This window comes from Mus musculus, chromosome 15 (assembly GCF_000001635.26).
Source record: "Mus musculus strain C57BL/6J chromosome 15, GRCm38.p6 C57BL/6J".
Taxonomy (NCBI): Eukaryota; Metazoa; Chordata; class Mammalia; order Rodentia; family Muridae; genus Mus; species Mus musculus.
In genome coordinates, this window is record NC_000081.6 from 47,601,871 (window position 1) to 47,624,070 (window position 22,200).

At 34.1% G+C, this 22,200-nt stretch overlaps 1 protein-coding gene across 9 annotated transcripts in view; it reads right to left on the reverse strand.

The window, feature by feature from the left end:
• Csmd3 (CUB and Sushi multiple domains 3) overlaps positions 1–22,200 on the reverse strand; it is a 1,211,921-nt gene that overhangs the window by 21,233 nt on the left and 1,168,488 nt on the right. For all 9 annotated transcript variants that reach the window (NM_001081391.2, XM_011245610.3, XM_030248540.1 and 6 more), the window contains 7 exons: positions 19,411–19,590; positions 17,866–18,039; positions 12,194–12,367; positions 9,942–10,015; positions 5,187–5,298; positions 4,231–4,410; positions 1,672–1,737 (listed from right to left, as the gene is read on the reverse strand). In NM_001081391.2, coding sequence (NP_001074860.2) covers positions 1,672–1,737; positions 4,231–4,410; positions 5,187–5,298; positions 9,942–10,015; positions 12,194–12,367; positions 17,866–18,039; positions 19,411–19,590 — 960 coding nt within the window. The remainder of the gene's footprint in view (positions 1–1,671; positions 1,738–4,230; positions 4,411–5,186; positions 5,299–9,941; positions 10,016–12,193; positions 12,368–17,865; positions 18,040–19,410; positions 19,591–22,200) is intronic.

Here is a 22,200-nt window from a genome sequence, read left to right on the forward strand (position 1 = left end):
TGATTTAAAATTCTGTATCCAGGCTTTATAACATTGTTATAACATGTTATGAAATAGCATGGCATTAGACCCTGGTTTTAACTTGATCCTACTGCTAATTTTTCATTCTATTGACACCTATTCACTGTGTCTTGTTTATGCTTATGAAAATAATGCAACTTAGTGTGTTCTTATTTTCGCAGTGATTAACCTAAATTTTTGTCGATTTTACTGTGTTTGAAGTTCTTTTCCTTCTAATAGGTTGAGAATCTTTTAAGATGATGAATTGGTATTGAATTATATTAAATATTTATTTAACAAATTATATAATGATAATAAAATTTGCACTTTAATCTCATAATATGATTCATTACTTTTAAAGGATATGTAAAATAAAATATGCCAATGATAAATATGACTCAAAGCTGTTGTGTTTTACCATAATGTTATGTTTGATTCATTAAAATTTCAAATTCAAATTCTATCCATATCCATAAGTCCAATAGGTCCAATATTCTTCCTCACATGATGTCTTTGATTGTACTTTTAATTATATGGGGCATATACAATGAGTACAGTGTTTGTGTAATTTCTTTGCGACTTGGATGTCCAACGTGTTCCTTTTAAAATTTGGCAGTCTTCATCAGTAGAGCAATATGGGATTGGTATCTCTTTGGAAATATTATAACCATTATGCTGGTACATGATTATTAAGCTATTTCAATATAATCTATTAAAATTAAGATATAATTTTGTAATAATTTATAAACATTGACAGTTATTGATATTTTCCCAAACTTTTTAATGTATTTAACTTGTTATCTGTCATATTCATATTTCTTTTATTAAAAAATCTTTCAAAATTGTTTTTTTCATTAGAAATTTTTCTGTTTTGTCATCTACAATTTTGTTTTATCTTTGTATTTATTTTGACTGTTATAATCCTTACAGGTTTTTAAGAGAGATACAACATCAACTCTGGGGATTTATTCTCTTCTAATATAAGTATTTGAGTCTATATATAGCCTTTATAACTTTACTTTGGTTTAAGTTCTTAAGTTGGACTGAAGATAAAAATGTACTCAACACAAATATAATCCTTAATAATGTAAAAGATATAGTTGGGACAAATAGATTTCCTTATTATATACTGCATACCTCATGCTTTATTCTGATGAATATCAGATATAGTAAATAATTTTAGGATTAGAATTACATCAAGGTTATAGGAATTTTATTGTAGGTTATTAATGACTAGGTCATATGATTAATATTGAATTTTTAAATCAAATGATTACAAATGAACTCTTTAAATTCTAGAAGTGAGTGACTTTATCTTCTACCAAATATATTGAAATATATACCTCTGTATAGGTATATATCTTTTAAATTAAGTCTTGTCTTCTCTCTTAATTTTATATATAAAAATCATTCATTGACATTATTATTGTAAAAAGACTTAAAACAAAAATCAGATAGATGCATAAGTAATGTTTTTGACAGGAATAATTATATTTAATAATGTTGAAATAAATTAAAATATTTCATGCAATAAGTTAATATTATATAATATAATAATCATAAATCACATAGCAAAACCATTTTGACATATAAATTTTATTATTTTACATAAGAAAGGAAAAAAATTATAGATCAATTTTAGAGATTATGACTTTCAGATCAATTACTTACCACTTAGCTTCGGACTAGGTGTTCCTAATGCAGGTCGAGGATCTTTCACTAATATTTTGGAACCAGCTGTGGAAACAAAACAGCATTTTTACAAGTCAGTATACTATACACAGTGTGCCACACTTTCATTTTCAGTCTGAAATATTACCTAATTTTCTTAAAAATTCTTCGTCCATTCCATGTCAATCAAAGTACCTTCTAATTAACAGCTTTAGGAATTATTCTCATCACAGGCGGTTGCGGAAAAAAGTTTCATTTAATCCTCACAGGCAGTTGATCTTTGATTAAAGGCAAAAACTAAAATGAAACAGTCGATGCCATCACAGACACCGAGGATTTTTTGTTCTTGTAGAAAACAACAACAAAACGGGGTTTATATTTAAAATTCATAAGTTGCCAAAATATTACATTGTGTACCAGAAATTGGGTAAGATCAAAAGCTAAAGCTCTGAGACATAGCAAAGAATGTACATGTATCCCCAAATCACATGTGGGGCTAGAGACTACAGAAAGGGTAGGAGCTGTGAAATACACTCTTTTGCACAGTCTGTGCCCAAGGAATCCTGCCATGTCCTTAAGAACATTAATGGGACACAGTTTTTGAAAGAATATTAACAGAAGAAGTTAGAACTGCAGTCCCACAGGAAAACAGAACTCTACTATCATATTAATGTTGATAAAACAATAATAATGACAACAAAATGATTGCTGATAAACCTATAGTACTGCAGTGGGTTTCAGTAGGATACTATCAATCTGTTTAATAATTTTGTAAAATATGAAACTCTATGATAGACATATCACAGGGAACACAACAATAAACCTACTAATCTAGACAATTATATTAATGCAGTTGTACGCTTATAGAGATATTTCGACAGAATTGTCTTTGAGGGATTTAAGCAGACATGTCAAGTACAAACATGAATGTGCGAGTCTAAGGCTAAACAAAGGAGAATGTTATAGTAATGCTAACATGGAAGTGATTTCCATAGAAGAAAGCACTGATATAAAGAAGATCCCGAAGGACTACATAGAGAAGATAATAGAGAGGACAAATGAATTCTAAATCTTTAGAAAATCCCAAGTGAAATGAGTTCTTTATGAAATAAATTCATAATGAAAACAAAAACTGGATAATGTTATTAAGTACTGACCTAGAAGAGTATTAGAATACAAAAATTTACACTTTCAGAACATTTTAAGGATTTTGTTTACTGATATTAAAGGCCATTTGGAGGTCACATAGATAGAAGAGGAGAAGTGAATAATAGCAACAGGCATAATAAAGAAAAAGAAATTTGTTATATGGTGGGTATTTTAAGAAGGCGGGAGGAATATGCCTCAGTACAGGGGAACAACAGGGCCAAGAAGTGGGAGTGGGTAGGTGGGGGAGTGGGGGTGGGAGCATGTGGGGGACTTTTGGGATAGCATTGGAAATGTAAATGAAATAAATCCCAATTAAAAAAATGGGGGGGGGTGGAGAAGGCGGGAGGAAACCACAGGATTGCATTCTGGCAAAGAGGGAATGAAAACAGTCAAAACAGTGATAAAATTTGGACCTACTTTAAGCCATCAAACACAGGACAGTCTGAGAGGAAAGTTCAACAGACGTAAAGAAACTGTTTGTGTTGACATAGAAAATATCCTTCATTGCCTCATATGAGAAGTGTGTGTGTTCCTCTGGTAAATTCAGCATATCAGGACTAAATAATATTTATTCCTGGTGAAGCAGCAACAAGTGTACAATCTACCTAGATCTACTTAAATTGTCATGCTACACTGACTCCGTTCAAAATTGTGAACATTAGAGATCTTACTTATGACTTCCAAACCAAACTCGGTGAAAAAAATTATACGAACTCTAAGAGAAAGCTATGAAATAAGATACATTGAAAAAATGTCACCTACCATATTGGATCAAATAATATCTTTTAGAAAACCCACACTACATTGTAGTTGTAACTATAAGTTGTAGAAGTAAATTGTAGTTGTAATTAACTGTTACTATCAAGATAACAACACTGAATTTAAACTAGGTCCTATATAGAACAAGTTTCCTCATAAGAAATGTCATGAGCATAGAAAGAGAAGTATCATATATGAAGACAGAGTCAGAATTCACTGGAAGGTTAAGAGTCAAAAAATGCTAGTAATTGCCCAGAGATGGCATAGGGTAGGGAAAGGCTCTGTCTCTGGGAATGGTAGAACACACCAAGGCCTGTTCACTCTTTATTTTGGACTTTCATACTTAATACATATGAAAGAATAAATTTCTATCACGTGAAGTCACCCACATGTAGCTAACATGTTATGACAAACTTAGAAAATGAATCCACTAATAAACCTATTTAGAAAGAGAATGTGAAAGGGCAGAATGAGAAATGGAATCAAGTTAGCATTGAAAGATGCCAGAAAATGGTCTGAGTGTCCATTTTTCTGGAATCAAAAATGCCTACAAAGCTTCAAATTTTGGACTTGGCCGACAAATATTCTTTGTTCCACAAAGATGTAAACAGCACATCCTAATATGTTAAAACATCTGAAAAGAAACATTACCTTCACAGACAGGAACTTTTCCAGTCCAGGTATTATCAGATCTGCATACTCTATGCTCAGTTCCCCCTGCTAAGAAGAAGCCAGGCTGACATGTATAGATGAGTGTGTACCCATGGGAGGGAAGGTCCATTCCTACTACGTTTGCATGAGCAGGACTTTCTGGTTGTTTACAACTGTGAGCTATATTAAGAGCAAAGAAAAATGTTAATTTTTTTGAGATGTATCACTGAAATTTTGATTATGAAGAATTTTGCCATAATTAGATATAAGCCAATCCAGGAACCCCAGAGTATGTTTGATTAAAACCTAACTTTGTAATTGAAACAATACTGATGAGTATTGGCATTTTCATATACTTTATATTTTTGTTGTTATTCTTTGCATGAGATTTAGAACTTAAAACATGGGAAAGAAAAGAGAATATTAGGAAAAATGAACTACAAGCATCTAAGTAGCTTAATTTATTTCAAATTGTACATCCAAACATCACTTAGTGACTCTAAAACTGGTTAGATGATTCTGAAAAGTTTTTTCATTTCATTCATTTCAAACTAGTTGTTGTAGTTGTCTCATATTCTCTGAAAACCTCTTCACATGTGATTAAAAGTCACTATGATTCACTAATTCATAATATCCTTTATTTAATAGTATTTCAATTTTGAGTACAAATCCAGGAATCAAGAAAGTAACCATTACTTAAAACACAAGATGACCAAACTCACACCACTGTAAGAATTTTTGTCAAAAGAACAAAATTGTTCCTCCTGAGTTCTGGCTTCAATGACCATGGGGTTTAGATACAATACTAAAATTATAAAAATGAAATATGTTTTGCACTAATCTAAAATAATTTTATATGTATCTTCTACAGACACAAACTCATTTCCATGTTGTAAGAAAAATGTGTCTATGAACTCAGACCCATGATCCATGCCATATAAGTGTACAATCCTTACGTATGCACTCAGGTTGAATTCCACTCCATGTCAGGTCAGGAAGGCAAGTTCTTGTTGTAGATCCTTGAAGCAGGTGTCCCTTTTTGCAGTGGAACTGCACAACACTTCCTACCTATAGTAAATGACATAAAAGTAAAAATATAATTCCAAAACTAGCACTAAATAGAAAAATATGTGAACAAAAAATAGTTTCAGAAGAAATTTGTAAGACAGAATTTAAAGAATGCTTGTTGTGTGAGCATCTATAAATCACTCAGTTGGAATTTCAACAGAGATCATGAGTCTACAAGGGCACTGTACAGGACAGACCAAAGTCTAAGCGCTGAGGAGGGTTAGTGAGGGTTGAGGACTATCTTTAATCACATGTGGAGTTCAAGGTCAGCCTAGACTTTATAAGACACTTTTCTGAAAACAAATAAAAATGATAAAAAAAAACATGAAAAGCTTGCAAAAATGAATACATCATCTGTTTTATGGCATGGTGGAGAGTACACTTAATTGATTGCTGTGGATAATTCAAATAAGTAAGAAACAGTGTCAGGGGAAGATTTATACAACAGGAAGCAGTAGAACTGATTGGAGAGTAGGTTGTTAAGAGAATTAGTTCTAAAGTGTCTCAGAGGGCAAGGAAGAGTAATAAAGAGCTTTAATTCTAGTTGTAAGCTGGCAACTATCTTTTAGATTTTTAATGTAAACATACTAAATTGCTCTGTGGCAGAGAAACTAGCAAACAAGTCATTAACTCCTAAAATATTGCAAGAAAAATTAATAAGGTTTTTCAAAAGATTAGTAGTAGATGACCAGAAAAGTGGTACTTAGTGTTTGTCTCTTTAGAGTCCTTAAAAAATAACCTAACAAAACTCAGTCAGTGGTTTAGAAATTATCATTTAGTCCCTGCTTTTTCCTATCTATTACTAATATCAATTTTAGTCCTGAAATTCTTGGTTTAAAGAATGAATAATAATATTTTTAATTGAAATACATGTATATGTTTTATAACTTATATTAGCATATTCATTATTTCAGGTACTAAAATTTGACTGAATATGTTTCCCTCAATATACAAAGATATTAATTTCAACTGTGAACTGGACATCATCATCATTATTTGATAGAATATCTTGGGATTAAATATCTAAAGAGTCAAATTGAAAATATTCCATAGCTATAATTACTTTATGAAATAAACACTGAATCTCAATAATATATCTTCCTATGTCAAGACAGTTATACATCAGTTAATGAAAAATGTGTTCAGGGCTCTTAATCCATAATTGATCTCCATGATTTATCAATCATTTTGGCAGCTGTTATTTCCCAGTCTCCTGGTAACTATTCAAAATTAATTTATTCTCTTTTGTACTGTTCTGAGAAGAAAACAATAAATTGGACACAGTTATTTTCAGATGAGTATTTCATTATCTGAATCAGTAGGTGACATACTCTAAATGTTAATAATAAAAGCTATATCCTCAAATCTACTTTATAATCCTACATATGCAAAATAGTGAATTCAAGAATACTGAAATAAAAATAAAATTATCTAGGCTAGCTCAGCTATTCTTAACTTTGTCTTCCATTTCTCTGTAATTAGTTTTCTATGAGTATAAATTTACTTCCTCACAATGAGATACCTGTCAAACCAAGGTGCATAGAAAGGCTAGATTGGACTGTGAGAATCTGGAAATGTGTTTTTGGTTTGTTTTTGTTGTTTGTTTGTTTGTTTGTTTGTTATCCCAGTGTGTGGGGATGAGCCTAGGGCTTCATGTATGTCAGAAGAAAGTTCTGTCACTGAGCTGTACCTCAGACTGCTTTTTCTAAGACAAATATTTTATGTATGAGGTTTTGATTTATATCAAAATAAATATATATTTATATATTTATATTTTATTTATATTTATATTTATACAGAGAAGACATCTTCCCGCAAACATGCCCAATGCAGCGATATGAATATTATTATACAGGCATAGAATAGAATAAAGAAACTATATGCTCTTGTCCAATGCCTAGATTCTATGCTTAGATTAGTTCATTCTCTATTGGTAACTTGCATATACCAACAAATGATTTATAGTGTCTTACCATTGTGAGGTTTTTGCTATTCTCAAGCAGGGATTTCTTTTCTCAACTCAGAAATGTAAGATTTACATATGAAAAATACTTATTGTTGTCCTCCAATAAATTACCAATAAACTTATATAACTTTGCATTGTGCTATTCTATATAGACTTAGTAAATATATTTAGTATGCATATGCTTATGTTCATACACATTGACCATATCCTGGTAAGAAAGTTCACACCCTTAATTTAGCTTTCTCAGTATGTTTTAATTTTAATAAACACTGATATAAAAATAATATTATTTAAAAACTTACATGTATCTAGGTAGACTATAAAAAAATAAAATTTATGTATAACTCTACATAAAAGATATCAAGGTTATACTAAATAATATTTTTCAGTGATGATAAAAATAAAACAAAAAAAAATCAAAGTTGGTGTTCCCGTTCCTTTGTTATTTTGCTATTCCAAACTCAAATATTCCTTTTCCATGACCTCAAATGATGTATGGAAATTGACTTATAGTTTTTAGAGAGTCAAGTGCATTTAATGCAGTCACTAATATTAATGTTTCAAGACTGGCAAGATGACTCCGTGAATAATGGTTTTGCTGGCAAGCCTGATGACTTGAGTTCAATCCCCAGGACTCATATTGCATTAGGAGAGAACTGACACTTGCAAATTATCCTCTGATCTTCAGAATTGTGCCTGATAGCCTACAACCCACAAATTAATAATGTGTTAAAATTTCATGGCTATTCTGGTTATGAACGCTTTTTAAGCCTACCACCTAGGAGACATACCTACCACTTTGGCCTGTCACTTAGTCCAGCCAGGATTACATAGTGCAACCATGAGAGACAGCTATATGCTTGGCTAGCATCATTTTCTTTCGTCCTTGCGCTGAGAACTAATGCTGTTTAACAAGTAAACTTTTATGTGCAATTAGATCAAATGATAACAGCCTTTTCTAGAGACATATGGCTAAGTTCTCTAAAATACCTATGTTACAAAGACAGACGCATGCTTTTACAGTTTGGTATTATCTGAGCCATACTGAAGCAAACCTGAAGAATTGAAAACACTCTGAAATCAATGTTCATACTGTGCCTTAAAAGTAGATAAGTGGAAACTATTTTTAGCAACAAAAATATAGCACTTTAGATGAGCCCTTCCTTAAGAAATGGACATTTTTCAGGTTCACACTGAATTTTCCTCAGCATAACACAATTTAGAAAAGTCTGCCACAGAAAGCAATTGGGTAATGTGTAAATGGTCTATTTCCTTCTAGAATCAGCATGTGTTTTGGCTTCCCTTTGACCCTTGTGAGGGAAAACTTGCTGAATCTATACATGAGATCTAAATTTGAAAAAAAGGAGAAAAAAGTAAATCACATATGAATGGGCATGCTGAATGATTCCCATAAATAAACCCAACTATGAATTTTAAAATATAGGGTTAGGAAGAGATTGGTTTTTTTGAAATTTACCATATCAATGATTGACAGATTAAATAAGCAGTTTTTCCACAACTGGGAATGCTTTCTGTATTTCTTCTTTAGACTCTTGTTTCACTTTTCCTCCCAGCTCCCACATCTTCCTGTAAAATCTCCTTGCTCACTTTTGTAACTCCTCACTCTATGTGTCCTGCTTAAGGCTTTCCTAGTGCTCACTGCTACCAGCTTTCTACTTGTCTTACTGGCCAGTTCAATTTGAATGTTTTCTCGAAATACATTTTCAGTTTCTCTACCCATAACCCCTTTCTTACAGGATAGCTGCATTCATGTGTTCTTGAATGAAAATATGAGTTTGCCATTGTTTTTGATGTATGACAACAGAAGTATATAAACTCATGAAGCAAATATGACTAAGTTTTGGCCAACTTTCACAAAGAAATGGTTATATCTACTTAAATTCCTCAGTGGAATTCAGCATGATAGCAATACCTACAATTGCATACATGGAAGGCTAAGTTAATAGAAACATGACTTTGAGGCTGATGTAGAATGTATAGTAAAATGTAGTCTCAAGAAAAAAAGGAGAGAAAGGATGGAAGGAAGGGATGGAGGGAAGAAGACAGAACAAAATGAAAAGAAAAGAAAAAAGAAAAAGAAAACCGAACAAAACACATGAGAAAAGTATAGGCACTTAAATTTTCTCTGAAACATTTTTTCTTTGATGATAGCAAATCTGAGTCAGGTAAAATACAAGCTTAAAGCAGTTGTAATTTCAATTTCCATGCTGGAGAAGAATACTAACCACTTTTCACATATTGATTGGCCATTTGTATTTCTCGCATTGAGAATCATCTATTTATTAGCTCATTCAGAGGTAAAGAAGAATGAAACTATGACATTTTGAAGCAAAATGAATCAAATCAGAGATCATTATGCTAAGAGAAGTCCAACTCTGACAAACAATGCATGTTTTCTTTCATATGTAGAGTATAAAATTATAGTGTGCATATATAGTGAGAGAGATAAACTACACGTTATGAAATCATAAACTGTAATCTACTTGGGGAGAAGGAAGGGAAGCGACAAGAAGTCTTTCTTTTTTGTTATTGGGGACAGGAAGTAGAGTAGGATCTGGGCATAATCATACATTGCAATAATATATGTATTAAAATATCAAATTAAAATATATTTCATGCTATACTAAATAGAACCTAATAATACAATAATACCTACTTGAAATCCAAATGTGTTGTTTTGAGATCCATGCCTTGGTACTCCAGGGTTTTCACAGGACGTTCTGGTAGGTTCTGAAGTAAACAATTAAAAAGATTAACACTCATTGATGAATTCACAATAGTTGAAACCAAGTGTATTAAACTTGTGTGAGATCTAGTCAAACAAAATCTGATCATAGAGATGGAAGTTGGGGACACAATCCCAACCTTAGCAATATAGCAATTGGAAGTCATTATCAATTTATAGACTGTGTGACAGTTTTTTCTAGGAGAATAGCTCCTGGCATATCAGCCAATCTCCACTGAAACCACACTTCCAAGAAAACTGGAGCAGTAGAAGTTGGTCACAAAATGTCATTTGAAAAATGACACAAAGTTGTATGGGTACAGAAGGGGTGTTAGATCTAGGATGAGTTAAGGAGGTGAATATGTTCAAAATACACTGAAGTAAGTAGTTTGGATGACAATGCCATTTCTCTCTATCTCTCTCTCTCTCTTTTTTTGTTTTTGTTTTGTTTTGTTGTTTTGTTTTGTTTTGTTTTTTGTTTTTTGAGACAGGGTTTCTCTGTGTAGATCAGGCTGGCCTGGAACTCAGAAATCTGCCTGCCTCTGCCTCCCAAGTGCTGGGATAAAAGGCATGCGCCACTACTGCCCAGCCAGACATTGGATTATAATATTATGGATTTAACCGTTGGTTCAGAGTTTGTGGTAATGCTTGGGATATTTAGCAAGGGAGGCTTTGGTGGAGGAGGTATGTCACTGGGGGTGTTGCCTTGAAAGTTTAAAGATTCAAACCCTTTCTTGTTCACTGTCTCTGCTTTACTCTTGTAATTCAAGATAGGAACTTCTGCTCTACAGAGCATGCCTGCCATTTGGTGCCCTAAACTATTCTGCCTCCAAGGTGTACACTTATTTCTTCCCAACTATAATTCCACTTAGGCTCTTTCTTCTATAAGTTGCCTTGAACATTGTATTTATACACAGAGCAATGGAACAGCAATTAATATACTGGTACTAAACTCAAAGGAAGCAAGAAAGCAAAGCAAGAGGGGGGAGGGAGGGAGGGAGGGAGGGAGGGAGGGAGGGAGGGAGGGAGGGAGGGAGGAAGGAAGGAAGGAAGGAAGGAAGGAAGGAAGGAAGGAAGGAAGGAAGGAAGGAAGGGGATTTATGTAACCATGTATACTTCTCCAATGCATATCAATCTTAAATAATCTTGGACTTGGCAAATATACTCTTGGTAAGAATATCGAACATAATACTAACAGTACCTCCCAGTCAGCAGAAGCTTCCTAATCTTGAAGCAAGAATTTCAGGTTGAGGCTGGAGAGACAGCTCAGTGACTAAGAGACTGCATTAGCTTATGTAGGGCCTGATTCAGTGACTACCATAAATATCCAGCCTCTCACAACAGCCTGTAATTCCAGCTCTTGAAATATCAGACAATTGTGATCTCTGCTAGTCTGCAATCACACAGACATACCCACATACAGATAGACACCCACACATACAAATATTTAAAAATATATCTTTAAAAGAGGAAATTCAACTTGACTTCATTTATATGCCTTATGTAGCTCTTGAACTTTAAAACTTTTGTCAGAAAAAAAAAAATGACTTGATATCAAACCCACTCTGTAAATGAAAAGTTAAAGAAAACAATAGCTATTCAAGAAATCCATGTGTATTAAATGTTTGAGATATGATAGGGCTATATTTTCCTGAAAAAATGAAAAATTATTCATGGAAACAGGGTTGATAATTTGGAGTGTCCGGATACTTGTAGGACTTTCATTCCTAGGAATGGTAGGGCTAGTCCTCTGTCAGCTGACTGTTTGCATGGAGGCTACTTGGATTTCTTAAGTGCAGCATTCTGTGTTAGAATCACTGATATATATGTATAGCCCTTCAAATATCTCTATGTTTTGGAGCTATTCTCATTTCATATAAATGTGTTTTATAAAATTAAAATATTTTAAAATAATATTACTTAATAATACGACTGCTCTGACATGCTTTTCTTTTTCATTAAACTTATAGATGACAAAATCATTTGAGTTAAGTCTTCTGGAAGTTTAAAATGATAAAAATAAAATAGTCCACTAGTATACATTCCTAGTACTTTCTAAAAAGTTCTATATTTTTATACATATTTAACCACCTATACCTTTTACATGGTAAGAGAAGCATTACATGTTCTTCAAAGATATGATTGTGCAATTACAGAGTATAACCAGCCTTTATGAGTATTACCTATGCAGTGAGGTGATGAGCCACTCCAAGTGCCATCAGTTTGGCATAACCTCGTGCTTGATCCCACTAGTATGAAGGGAGAATTGCAGCTGAATGAAACCTCAGACTGATATATAAAGCTTTTGCCTTCTCGTTTTCCTTGGGAAGGTATACCAGGATCACCACAAAACTTTGCTAGAAGTCAAAATGGAGATATTTGTCACAAACATAATAGATACAGTAAACACTTTATAAAATCATGAAAATTAACTGGGATATTGCACTAACCTAATATCTATGATAACCTATCCCAGGGAAAATTTGCAACTTCTTTCTAGTTTATATATAAATTATAATGTTTAAAGAACATATAGAATTTAAATAATTAGTCTGATGTGTTTGCTCTGTTTAGCATGATAGTAAATGTCAAATGCTTTACATTTTTAATTTAAATAAATCAAAATCAAATAATAGAACTCTAGTTACATATGTCAAAACTGTAATCTACTCTTGAAATATGATGTGACTCAAAGAAAGCACTGTTAATAATAAGCTGTTATATTTAAGGCATAATAAAGCCTGCACTATTTTTCAAATATGCTTTTGTGTACAAGCACACGTACATTTATTCGTTCATGCATACACATACATATATGCATAATCATACACACATGTCCAAACACAAGTACACACAAATATAAGGACATATGTATTGTATCTGCTTATTGTATTCTGAGCACTGAAATGTGTATACTAATATGTTTTAAAAATTAATTTAAATTTAAGGTAAATTTAAAATATTTTTATGACTGATTCTTTCATACTACCCATATATTCACCAGGATTTTTAATGTGCTGTACTTGTGATGTTCAAATATCGTTAATTGTTATTGTAATTCACATATTCATCTAATTTTATGCAATCAGTTTTTCACTTGGGAGTAGATTTTTTTATAGTTTTCTTTTATTTACATTTATTTTAATATCTTTTATAGAATTTCCTCTTTGAAATTTTAATATATGCATTAAGTATATCATGAGAACTGTGACCTCCAACCTCTCTAGTCTCTCTCTTACCCCAATTACTACTTTCTTTTTTAAAAAATATTTTTATTGGGTATTTTCCTCATTTACATTTCCAATGCTATCCCAGAAGTCCCCCATACCCTGCCCCCCCCACTCCCCTACCCACCCACTCCCACTTTTTGGCCCTGGCATTCCCCTGTACTGGGTCATATAAAGTTTGCAAGTCCAATGGGCCTCTCTTTCCAGTGATGGCGGACTAGGCCATCTTTTGATACATATGCAGCTAGAGTCAAGAGCTCTGGGGTACTGGTTAGTTCATAATGTTGTTCCACCTATAGGGTTACAGATCCCTTACCTATTTTCATGTTTATATTTGTTGATGTATTGGTTGATTGGCTGGAATATAATATGTTCTTAAGCTGAATTTACCAGAATTTACTGTGTAACAATAGGTTTGGAACTATTCTTCAATCCCTAATAGTTTACAAAGGTACAAAACTGATAACATGACTATGCCCTCTCTGGAATCAGACAATAGACAAAATTTCAAAATGTGCTATAAATCCCCTCCCTGACCCAAAATTGATTAATGATAGGAACACTTGTAAGTATACCTAAGTATACAAATATTTTAATGGCTTCTTGTTCAAAATACTGACAAAATATTTAAGAGAAAAGTAAGCTAGCTCCTTAGATGAACAAAATTTACAGAATTTACACACACACATACAAATATTATATATATATATTTGTATGTGTGTGTATAGTATATATAAAATCAATACCCCATATAATAGAATATATAATAGAATATGGGGTATTGGTTTTACATATACTATACATTCTATCTTCATATTTATATATTTTATACATGTAAAAATATTCCATATTCTGGGTATATATTAGAATTAATTACAAGCTGTGGTTCAGCTAATCAAACAATGGCTCTTTATCAACATAGGGTCCAAACACAAAATTGAATGTCTCAGCTGGTCTTCAGTATGTATCGGTATCATAAAGAAGTAGAATCTAATGCTGGTAAAGTAATGGATTTGCCAGTGAGATTGAGAGCAAGCAAGCAGTGAGGGAAATCTTCTCCCTCCATGTTCTTTCTATAAGCTGCAACCAGGAGGCATTGCCCAGAGTAAACAATATCTTCACACCTAAAGATATCTGGATTAAACAATATCCTCACGCCTAAAGATATCTGGATTAAACAATATCTTCATGCCTAAAGATATCTAGATTAAAATTGGGTGTTCCCACTTCAAAAAATTTAATTTAAAACGTCTCTCATATGAGTACCCAAACACTTTGGCCACCATGTTGACAGTTGAGAACAGTTTTCACAAAATGCAAATAAACATACATGCAATCTTCTAAGTTTGTTTAGTATTACTTGTATGTATAGGACCTTAGGTCCAAATACTTAGCACTGTAAAACCACTTAGGGGTCTCAAGCCTACTATGTTTGATTGCTTGTGCCATTTTCTTTCTCTCCAGAAAGCCATATTTTCCATCTATAAAGTTCTATAAAAGGGCAATTACTTGTTTCTCTTTGAGTGTAATTCTCCCAATTGATTAGCTGTACCAATGAGTCATGCAACCATAAAAATCACTTTTTCTGTCCTTTCCAATATGAGTCAGGCTATTTCTTGACATTGGCTTATCTGTGCTGCCGATTATGATAATCTTGCCTGGTGATTCAGTGTTGCCACCTGGCCCATGCTAATTTGGGGCCCTATTAAACCCATTACATTTAATTCATCCAACTGAACAGGGGCACCTCTGACCCTAAGGTCTGCCACAAGAGAAAGATGACAAAAATAAAAAATAAAAAATAAACAACCAAAAATAACTTGACATATGGTAGTACCCCTCTCAACATTTTGCAGGATTAGTGAAGGGCATGCCTTTTAGGCCTTCCCACTCTGGGTGTATAGGGTACCCATTTTTGCATTGCAACTTCCCTAATCCTTAAAAAAAATCCCTCATCATCACTAAGCTGAGGAATATCAAGCACTTTCAATGCCTTTTAAGAAGAACATCTCTTAACAAATGATTCAATCAATAATTCAAATAAACTTTTGATAACTTTTCTAACTGTGCAAGCCAGCATATTAACCTTAGAATCCCCACTCAAGGGAATTGTATCAGTAAACTCATACTGATCCAGTTTTATGTTCCTTCCATTATTATCTTCCAGTTTTAAAATCCATTTCTATGAATATTTCCCAGAAAACTGCTTGAATGAATTAGCAAACTTGTTAAGCTATTTAGTAGTGTAGCACACCTCCTCTTGGATGCGTTTTTTCGTCTCCAATCTAGGATGCTGCTTAGCCTTCCTTGTGGTTACATGTCTAGAGACAGATATTGTTGGGATATTAGAAACATCAGTAGATCCTTGCTTGACAACTCTGTCAGGTAAAGTCACTGCTGGTCTAGCAGACAATGAAGGATTATTCTCCTCAGTAAAATGCAGAAAAGGGCAATATTTCAGGAGGGGGAGTGCGATTATATCTTCTGATGAGGGAGTAGAGACTACTTCATCAAGTAAGGTAAAACCTTGAGAATCTAGGGCTCAAATTTCTCAGCCTCAATAAGGTCTTCCCTCACATCTCTACCCCACGTTACAGAATCCATTCCTTAACAATTAAATCTTTAATTTAACTGCCAACACTTTCTGAGACTTGGAGTTGAATTTATTTTATTATTCATCCAGTCTTATAATAAGGGGTTGGGTCTTATTTGAGCTGCTCAAGAGAAGACCAGTACTTCAGAGTACACTTAGAAACTTTGAAATGTTTTATCTGTGTCTGGATCTGGTCAGTTTTATCAATGAGTTTACTGTTTCCTTCACCATATGCTCATGCTAGAAGTTGTTTAGTTTTATCGTGGAGAATATTTTGTTCTCTCATCAGTTTATCTAGAGATGCTAGGACCAACCAACCAATATCGTCATTTTTTCTTATTTTTCACAATTAGTCAACAGCTTTATATAAAGCCACCAAGTCAACAATTGATGAATTAGGACAGTCATATGCATTTGGCTCTTTGATTTTGTAAAATAAATAACTCATATCAAGAGCTATCTGTACTTTCAAGCTTCAAGGAAAAGTTTCAGTAACTTGAGGGGCTTCAGTAATTATAGGAATTGTTGGAAAACTGGAAAACCTATTGAAGATACTTAAAAAGAATTCATGCTTATACTTCTGTTACTCTAGGACCACACTTGATACCAAATTCTGATTAGTCATGGTTCTTTAGATAAGCATGAATTCTAGTATGAATCTATTTGTCCTTAAATAGACATCTATAGACACAACTATAAATATGTAAATTAAAGCCTTTATTTATAGCTTTTTGGGAAAAGTATACATTGTAAACCCTCTGTGTTCAAATTTGAATGACATGTTTCAACAATGTCTTTTCTACGGTTGGGTTAACCAGTAGATGGTAAGAAATTGTTTTGAGACTGTTTGACCTTTGAATCAAATGTTGTCTCCCTGGAAAGTTTGCACTTGGTGCTATATGAGAACTTCCAGGTACTCCTGGATACTGGTCCTAATACACTCCTGGAAAACCTGTAGTTGTTACTTTTGACTATGCCTAGCCATAATTTAAAGGGGCTGAGATTTGTGTGGGTTGTCTGTTCTCATAGGCAGCAAGGGCAAGATAACGTTGGTATTTAGAAACTTAAAACATTTGAATAAAGTAACTGGAGTGAGCTAGCTTGGTGCCAGTTTTTCCAGGAAGGCTGAAGTCCTATGGGGAAAATGAAGACTTGACATCTTGGTAAGCTTCTCTCTCCTCTATAGTACATATGCCAAAAGTCATATCGTATCTAATGAGTGAACATAGGCTGTGGTCCATCTACACAATCCAGTAGCTTTTCACTTTATAAGGCTGGGTGGCTCAAGGGGTTTTCAGTATTTATCAGAATCCTAAAGAATTAGGCTAGAATACCAGTGAAAGAATAGACTTGACAGTAAGAGTTGGAACAAGCAGGCAGAGAGGGCAAGCTTCCTTCTTTCATGGACTTTACATACTCTGAGACAAAGTGGCACCTACTCAGGTTAGTAAACTGCTAGATAGAAATTTTTCATTCACATTAAAACATATAATTTTTTTGTACAACTCTTAACTCTGACTGTCTAGAAGTACCTCTAAGCCATTTAAACACATTGGTGTCTTCCAAGACAATCCTCACTATAGAAAGAGTCTCAGGGGCTAACGTGTCTTCTATCAACACTGAGGTGGACTAGAAATACTATCTAGAGAGGGTTTCTTTGAATGCAATATTAGTCCATGCCTAACTGAATGCCATAATAAATATAATTAAGATTTTCAATTTGATAATTTAGTAATGTTTCTTAAGATGGTTTCTATTTTGAAGGAATTTTATAAAATAAGAATAACTTAGAAAAATTTTTACTAAAGTAAAGCACTTTGGTTCAAATTATTTGAGCCAAACTGGAAGAACATAAATGACTAGAATAAATGAAAAAATAGCTACATTAATGAAAATTGGCTTTTTAAATTTAAATCCTAATTATGTACTTATAGGGAGCTTAATCTCCTTGGGTACAGCCTAGCAAATTTGAAAGGTTTAAGAAACAAATGTTACTGTAAAACATTATGGATATTATTGAAATGTTATTACTTACGTAAGCACTGCGGGACCTCTCCACTCCAGGTACCATTGCCTACACAGGTCAGAACGGCAGGAAAGGACAGCTCATATCCTGCAGAACAGATGTAGCTAATACTAAAGCCCCAGTCGAAATTTGTTCCTTCCAGCCTTCCATTAGAGATCTGGGGAGGAGTTGAGCAGGTAACAGCTGCAATTACATTAAAAGTAATTAGACACAGCTGTTGAAATACCCTCAGTGTGAAATAAATAAATAATTATCATTAAGAGCAGCATATGTGCTATTTAACCTTTTGGAGGACAATACAGTGTGGCATGTTTTATTCTCCTGTTAGTTTTCTTGCAAGATCACTAAAATTTAACTTTGGAGGAAGATGTAACATAATGGCTACTAGTTATTTTTACAAGATTGCAAGCTTCCTGATAAATGAAGGTGGGGGCAGAGAGGGTGCTCTTCCATCGGCTATACTGCAACTGATGACAAGTTTTTTATCTTCTATAATTTTATTTCCCAAGGACCCTGAAAGAGGCTGATGAGCGGAGTCCTTGGCTGAATTTAGATTCAGCATTGAACCTGGGGATTTTTTAAAGCAATTTAAAAAATTCTTGTTTTTCAAATATAGACAAACTTTTTTTCTGGTTACAGTATCCAGTATACATACTGAAAAAATACAATTTCATATTTTCAAGCCTATCATATTTGTAAACACATAATTAATTTTAAAATTTAAGTTTGTTTAGCTGGTGAAATTCCCAGACAGAGTAATGTTCAAAAGTGTGAAATATAAGAAAAAGAGATAACAACCTTCTAAGAATGGAAATGAGAAGATTCTGTAATTGATGACTAACAATGGGGACAAAGATATTTTTGAGTGTGCTAATATGTCAATTTTCGATATAAATGCTTATGTGTGGATCATTATGATGAACCACATATACATTAGTATTAATATGCACACAATAAAATGAAACTATTTCTGATTTTACATAAATAATGTAATGCTAATGAAATGGAAACAAATTGCAACCATTACATTTGTGAAAATACAAGTTCTGTATACCTGAACTCATCAACTATTAGACACAAAGGGATACATGAATAGGAAACACCAATTATTAAAAATAAAGCTATCATAAAACTTCGTTATGCTATATAAGGTTTCCTTAATTGACACTAGCTTTTTCTAAATCAAGGCTTTTTTTAAACATCTGTAAAAGGATGGCCTTAAATAGCTGAGAAGATTAAAGTTACAATTTGCTCAGGTGACAGTATTTTACAAATCTCACCTGGTGTAAGCATTAGTGTTGAGCATGTACCAGACAGTGTTGTGCTTTGTTTTGCTACACCTCATCATCACTACTCAAAATAAAAATAAGTTTGATAAAGATACAATTTTAACATATCTACATGTTACCTTAGGACTTTAAAATAAACTACCCAACATGTTGGTATCAGAAAAATAAAAGCGGGGGCAGAATATCTATATACTTAAATATGCATAAAATAAGGAAAGTAAGTAATGGCTATAAATAGGCAATGTTGAAAGAACTATTTACATACCTCTACATGTTGGCATGACTCCACTCCATGTGCCATTAGTTGTACATGTTCTAACTCTGGATCCATTTAACTCTATGGTATAGCCTGGCTGGCACATGTAAGAAACATTTTGCCCAACCACAAAATCATCTCCATATCTCAATCCATTGGCTGGTATACCTGGGTCTCCACAACTGATGACTATCAATACCAAACGAGAAGGACAGACGGTTAACAAGGCCCGTATTTAACTCCCACTACTGAGCATAAGATACCTCTAGCATCTATGGAGGGAAACTAATTACCATGCTCACTTTTAGCCATAAGACATAAGCATATGCACATTTAAAGAACACATTGGCAGGTCTTAATTTTAATAAAAAAGACTTATTACAGATGTGTGTGTGGTTTAAAAATTGCTGTTTAGACCGTATATATACATAAATAAATATATATTTTTTAAAAATATCAAGATAAAATCAGATACTAAAGACATATGATATCTATGTTACTCTTCATGGCCAAATTTCTCATAACAAACAGCTCATTATCAACTTAGGGTGAGACCAAAGAATACACATAGAGGGACCCAGGGCTCCAGCTGCATATGTAGCAGAGGATGGCCTTATCTGGCATTAATGGGAGGGGAGACCTTTGTTTCTGTGAAGGCTCGAGGCCCCAGCATAGGGGAATGCTAGTGCCAGCCAGTGAGTGGGGGAACACTTTTATAGAAACAGGGAGAGGGTGGAATAGGGGCTTTTCAGGGGGGGAAACCGGAAAGGGGGATAACATTTTAAATGTAAATAAATAAAATAAAAAATTTAAAAGAAAAAGAATTTGCCGTCCCCAATGGAGATGACCTTAGCCAAAATACCCAACAGTGGGAAAATGCAACCCGAAGAGACCACCTCCAGTAGATAAACAGGGCCCCCAGTGGAGGGATGGAGTCATCAACCCACCTTCCAAAGTCTTGACCCAAACATATTTCTCTCTAAAAGAAATGCAATGACAAAAATGAAGCAGACTGAAGAGCAGTACAGTGACTAGCCCAACTTGGGATCCATCTCATGGGAGGATTCCAAACCCTGACACTATTCCTGATGATATCTTGTGTCTGCAGGCAGGAGCCTAGTATGGCTGTCTTCTGAGAGGTTCTACCAGCAGGTGACTGAGACAAATGCAGATATGCACAACCAAACATTGGACTGAGGTGGAGGACCCCCAAGGAAGAGTAGAGGAAGAATTGAAGGAGCTGAAGCAGATGGCAATCCCAGAGGAAAAACAACAGTGTCAACTAACCTGGACCCCTGGGTTCTCCTAGAGTCTAAGCCACCAACCAAACAGCATACATTGTATGTGGCTGCTGGCAACAGAGGTTTCCCTTGTCTGGCCTCAGTGGGAGAAGATGCGCCTAATTCTGTAGAGACTTAATGCTTAGGAAAGGAGGATGCCCCAGAGGGTGAGGAGCACCCTTTCCGTGGGAAGAAGAACTCTGGGAGGAGGTACCGGCAGGGAGGGCATTGCTTGGGATATAAATACATAAGATAATTAATTTTTAAAAAAGAATTTGCAGTCCCCATCTTAGAATGAATGTGCTAGGGGTATTACAAATTGGCCTTGTGAATCCCAAACTTTTATTTAATTTTTTAATTAAAAATAGAGTATTCCCTCATATAATGCATGACAACTACAACCACATTTTCTCCTTAGTCCACTTCTCCTAGCTCCACTCTCCCACAGGTCCGCTCCCTCTCCATTTTCTCTTCTGAAATCAGCAGGCTTCCAAGAGACAACACCAAACAGGACTAAAACAAGATACAATAAGACACAGCAAAAGCCATCATCTGGAGACTGGACAAAGCCACCCAATAGGAATAAAAAGTCCCAAGAGCAGGAAAGAGTCAGAGACACACCCACTTCTACTGTTAGGAGTCTCACAAAAACACCAAGCTAACCTCCATTCCATATAGGCAAAAGACTCTATGGTATTGAAATCTAGTAAAGTGAGACATTACTTTGCTGTGACTTGAACCTTGGTTATTGTATTATTTCTGGCTTTCCACGTTTGTACTCACTTCTGCATTCAAAGTGGACAAGAATGTGGTGAGGACCTCTATATATAGTGACAAAAGTGCCCATTCTTATTCAGACCTCATCCTAGGAATGGAACTAGGAAACCCAGACAGAGCAAGGAGTATCTGACAGACTAGAACACTATCTAGGTCATGGGTCATAGTCCTTTGCTCCTGCACATTGTATCAGTGGGCTTTAGTTACAAGAGACAAAAATTGAACAGAGAACTGTTATTGCCATTGATGAGGACTGAATTCTAAGTACAGAATCCTTATTCAACATGGGCTTTGTATCCACTGCAGTGAGGTATTAGCCATGCTATATGCATATACAATAATTTATTTAAACAGTTACTAGAAAGGCTTTGACAAACACTTTAGAAGCTGAGATCACACAGAATGTAATTCAGAAAAAAACATAATAATAGGTATTACGATGTCGTAAAAGTACAAATTGTTTGAAGTCTTAAAAATAATTTGAGAAATGAATTAGTTGATAGATTTGGGGCAGCTAAGAGAAAGTAAAATGTAAGTTATGCTGAGGAGTTTGTGGGAACAAAATATCACCCAGTATGGTTCATCCTGATTACTGTACTTCTCTTCTTAATAGGATCAATAACTCCACAGGTAAATATTTGCCCGAAGGCTACCCTCTTCTATCTCTTTCATTCTTTTCAAATTAAATTTGCCTAGGATTTGACGATTCAAGTTACTTACCTAGATTGAATTGAGAAATAAA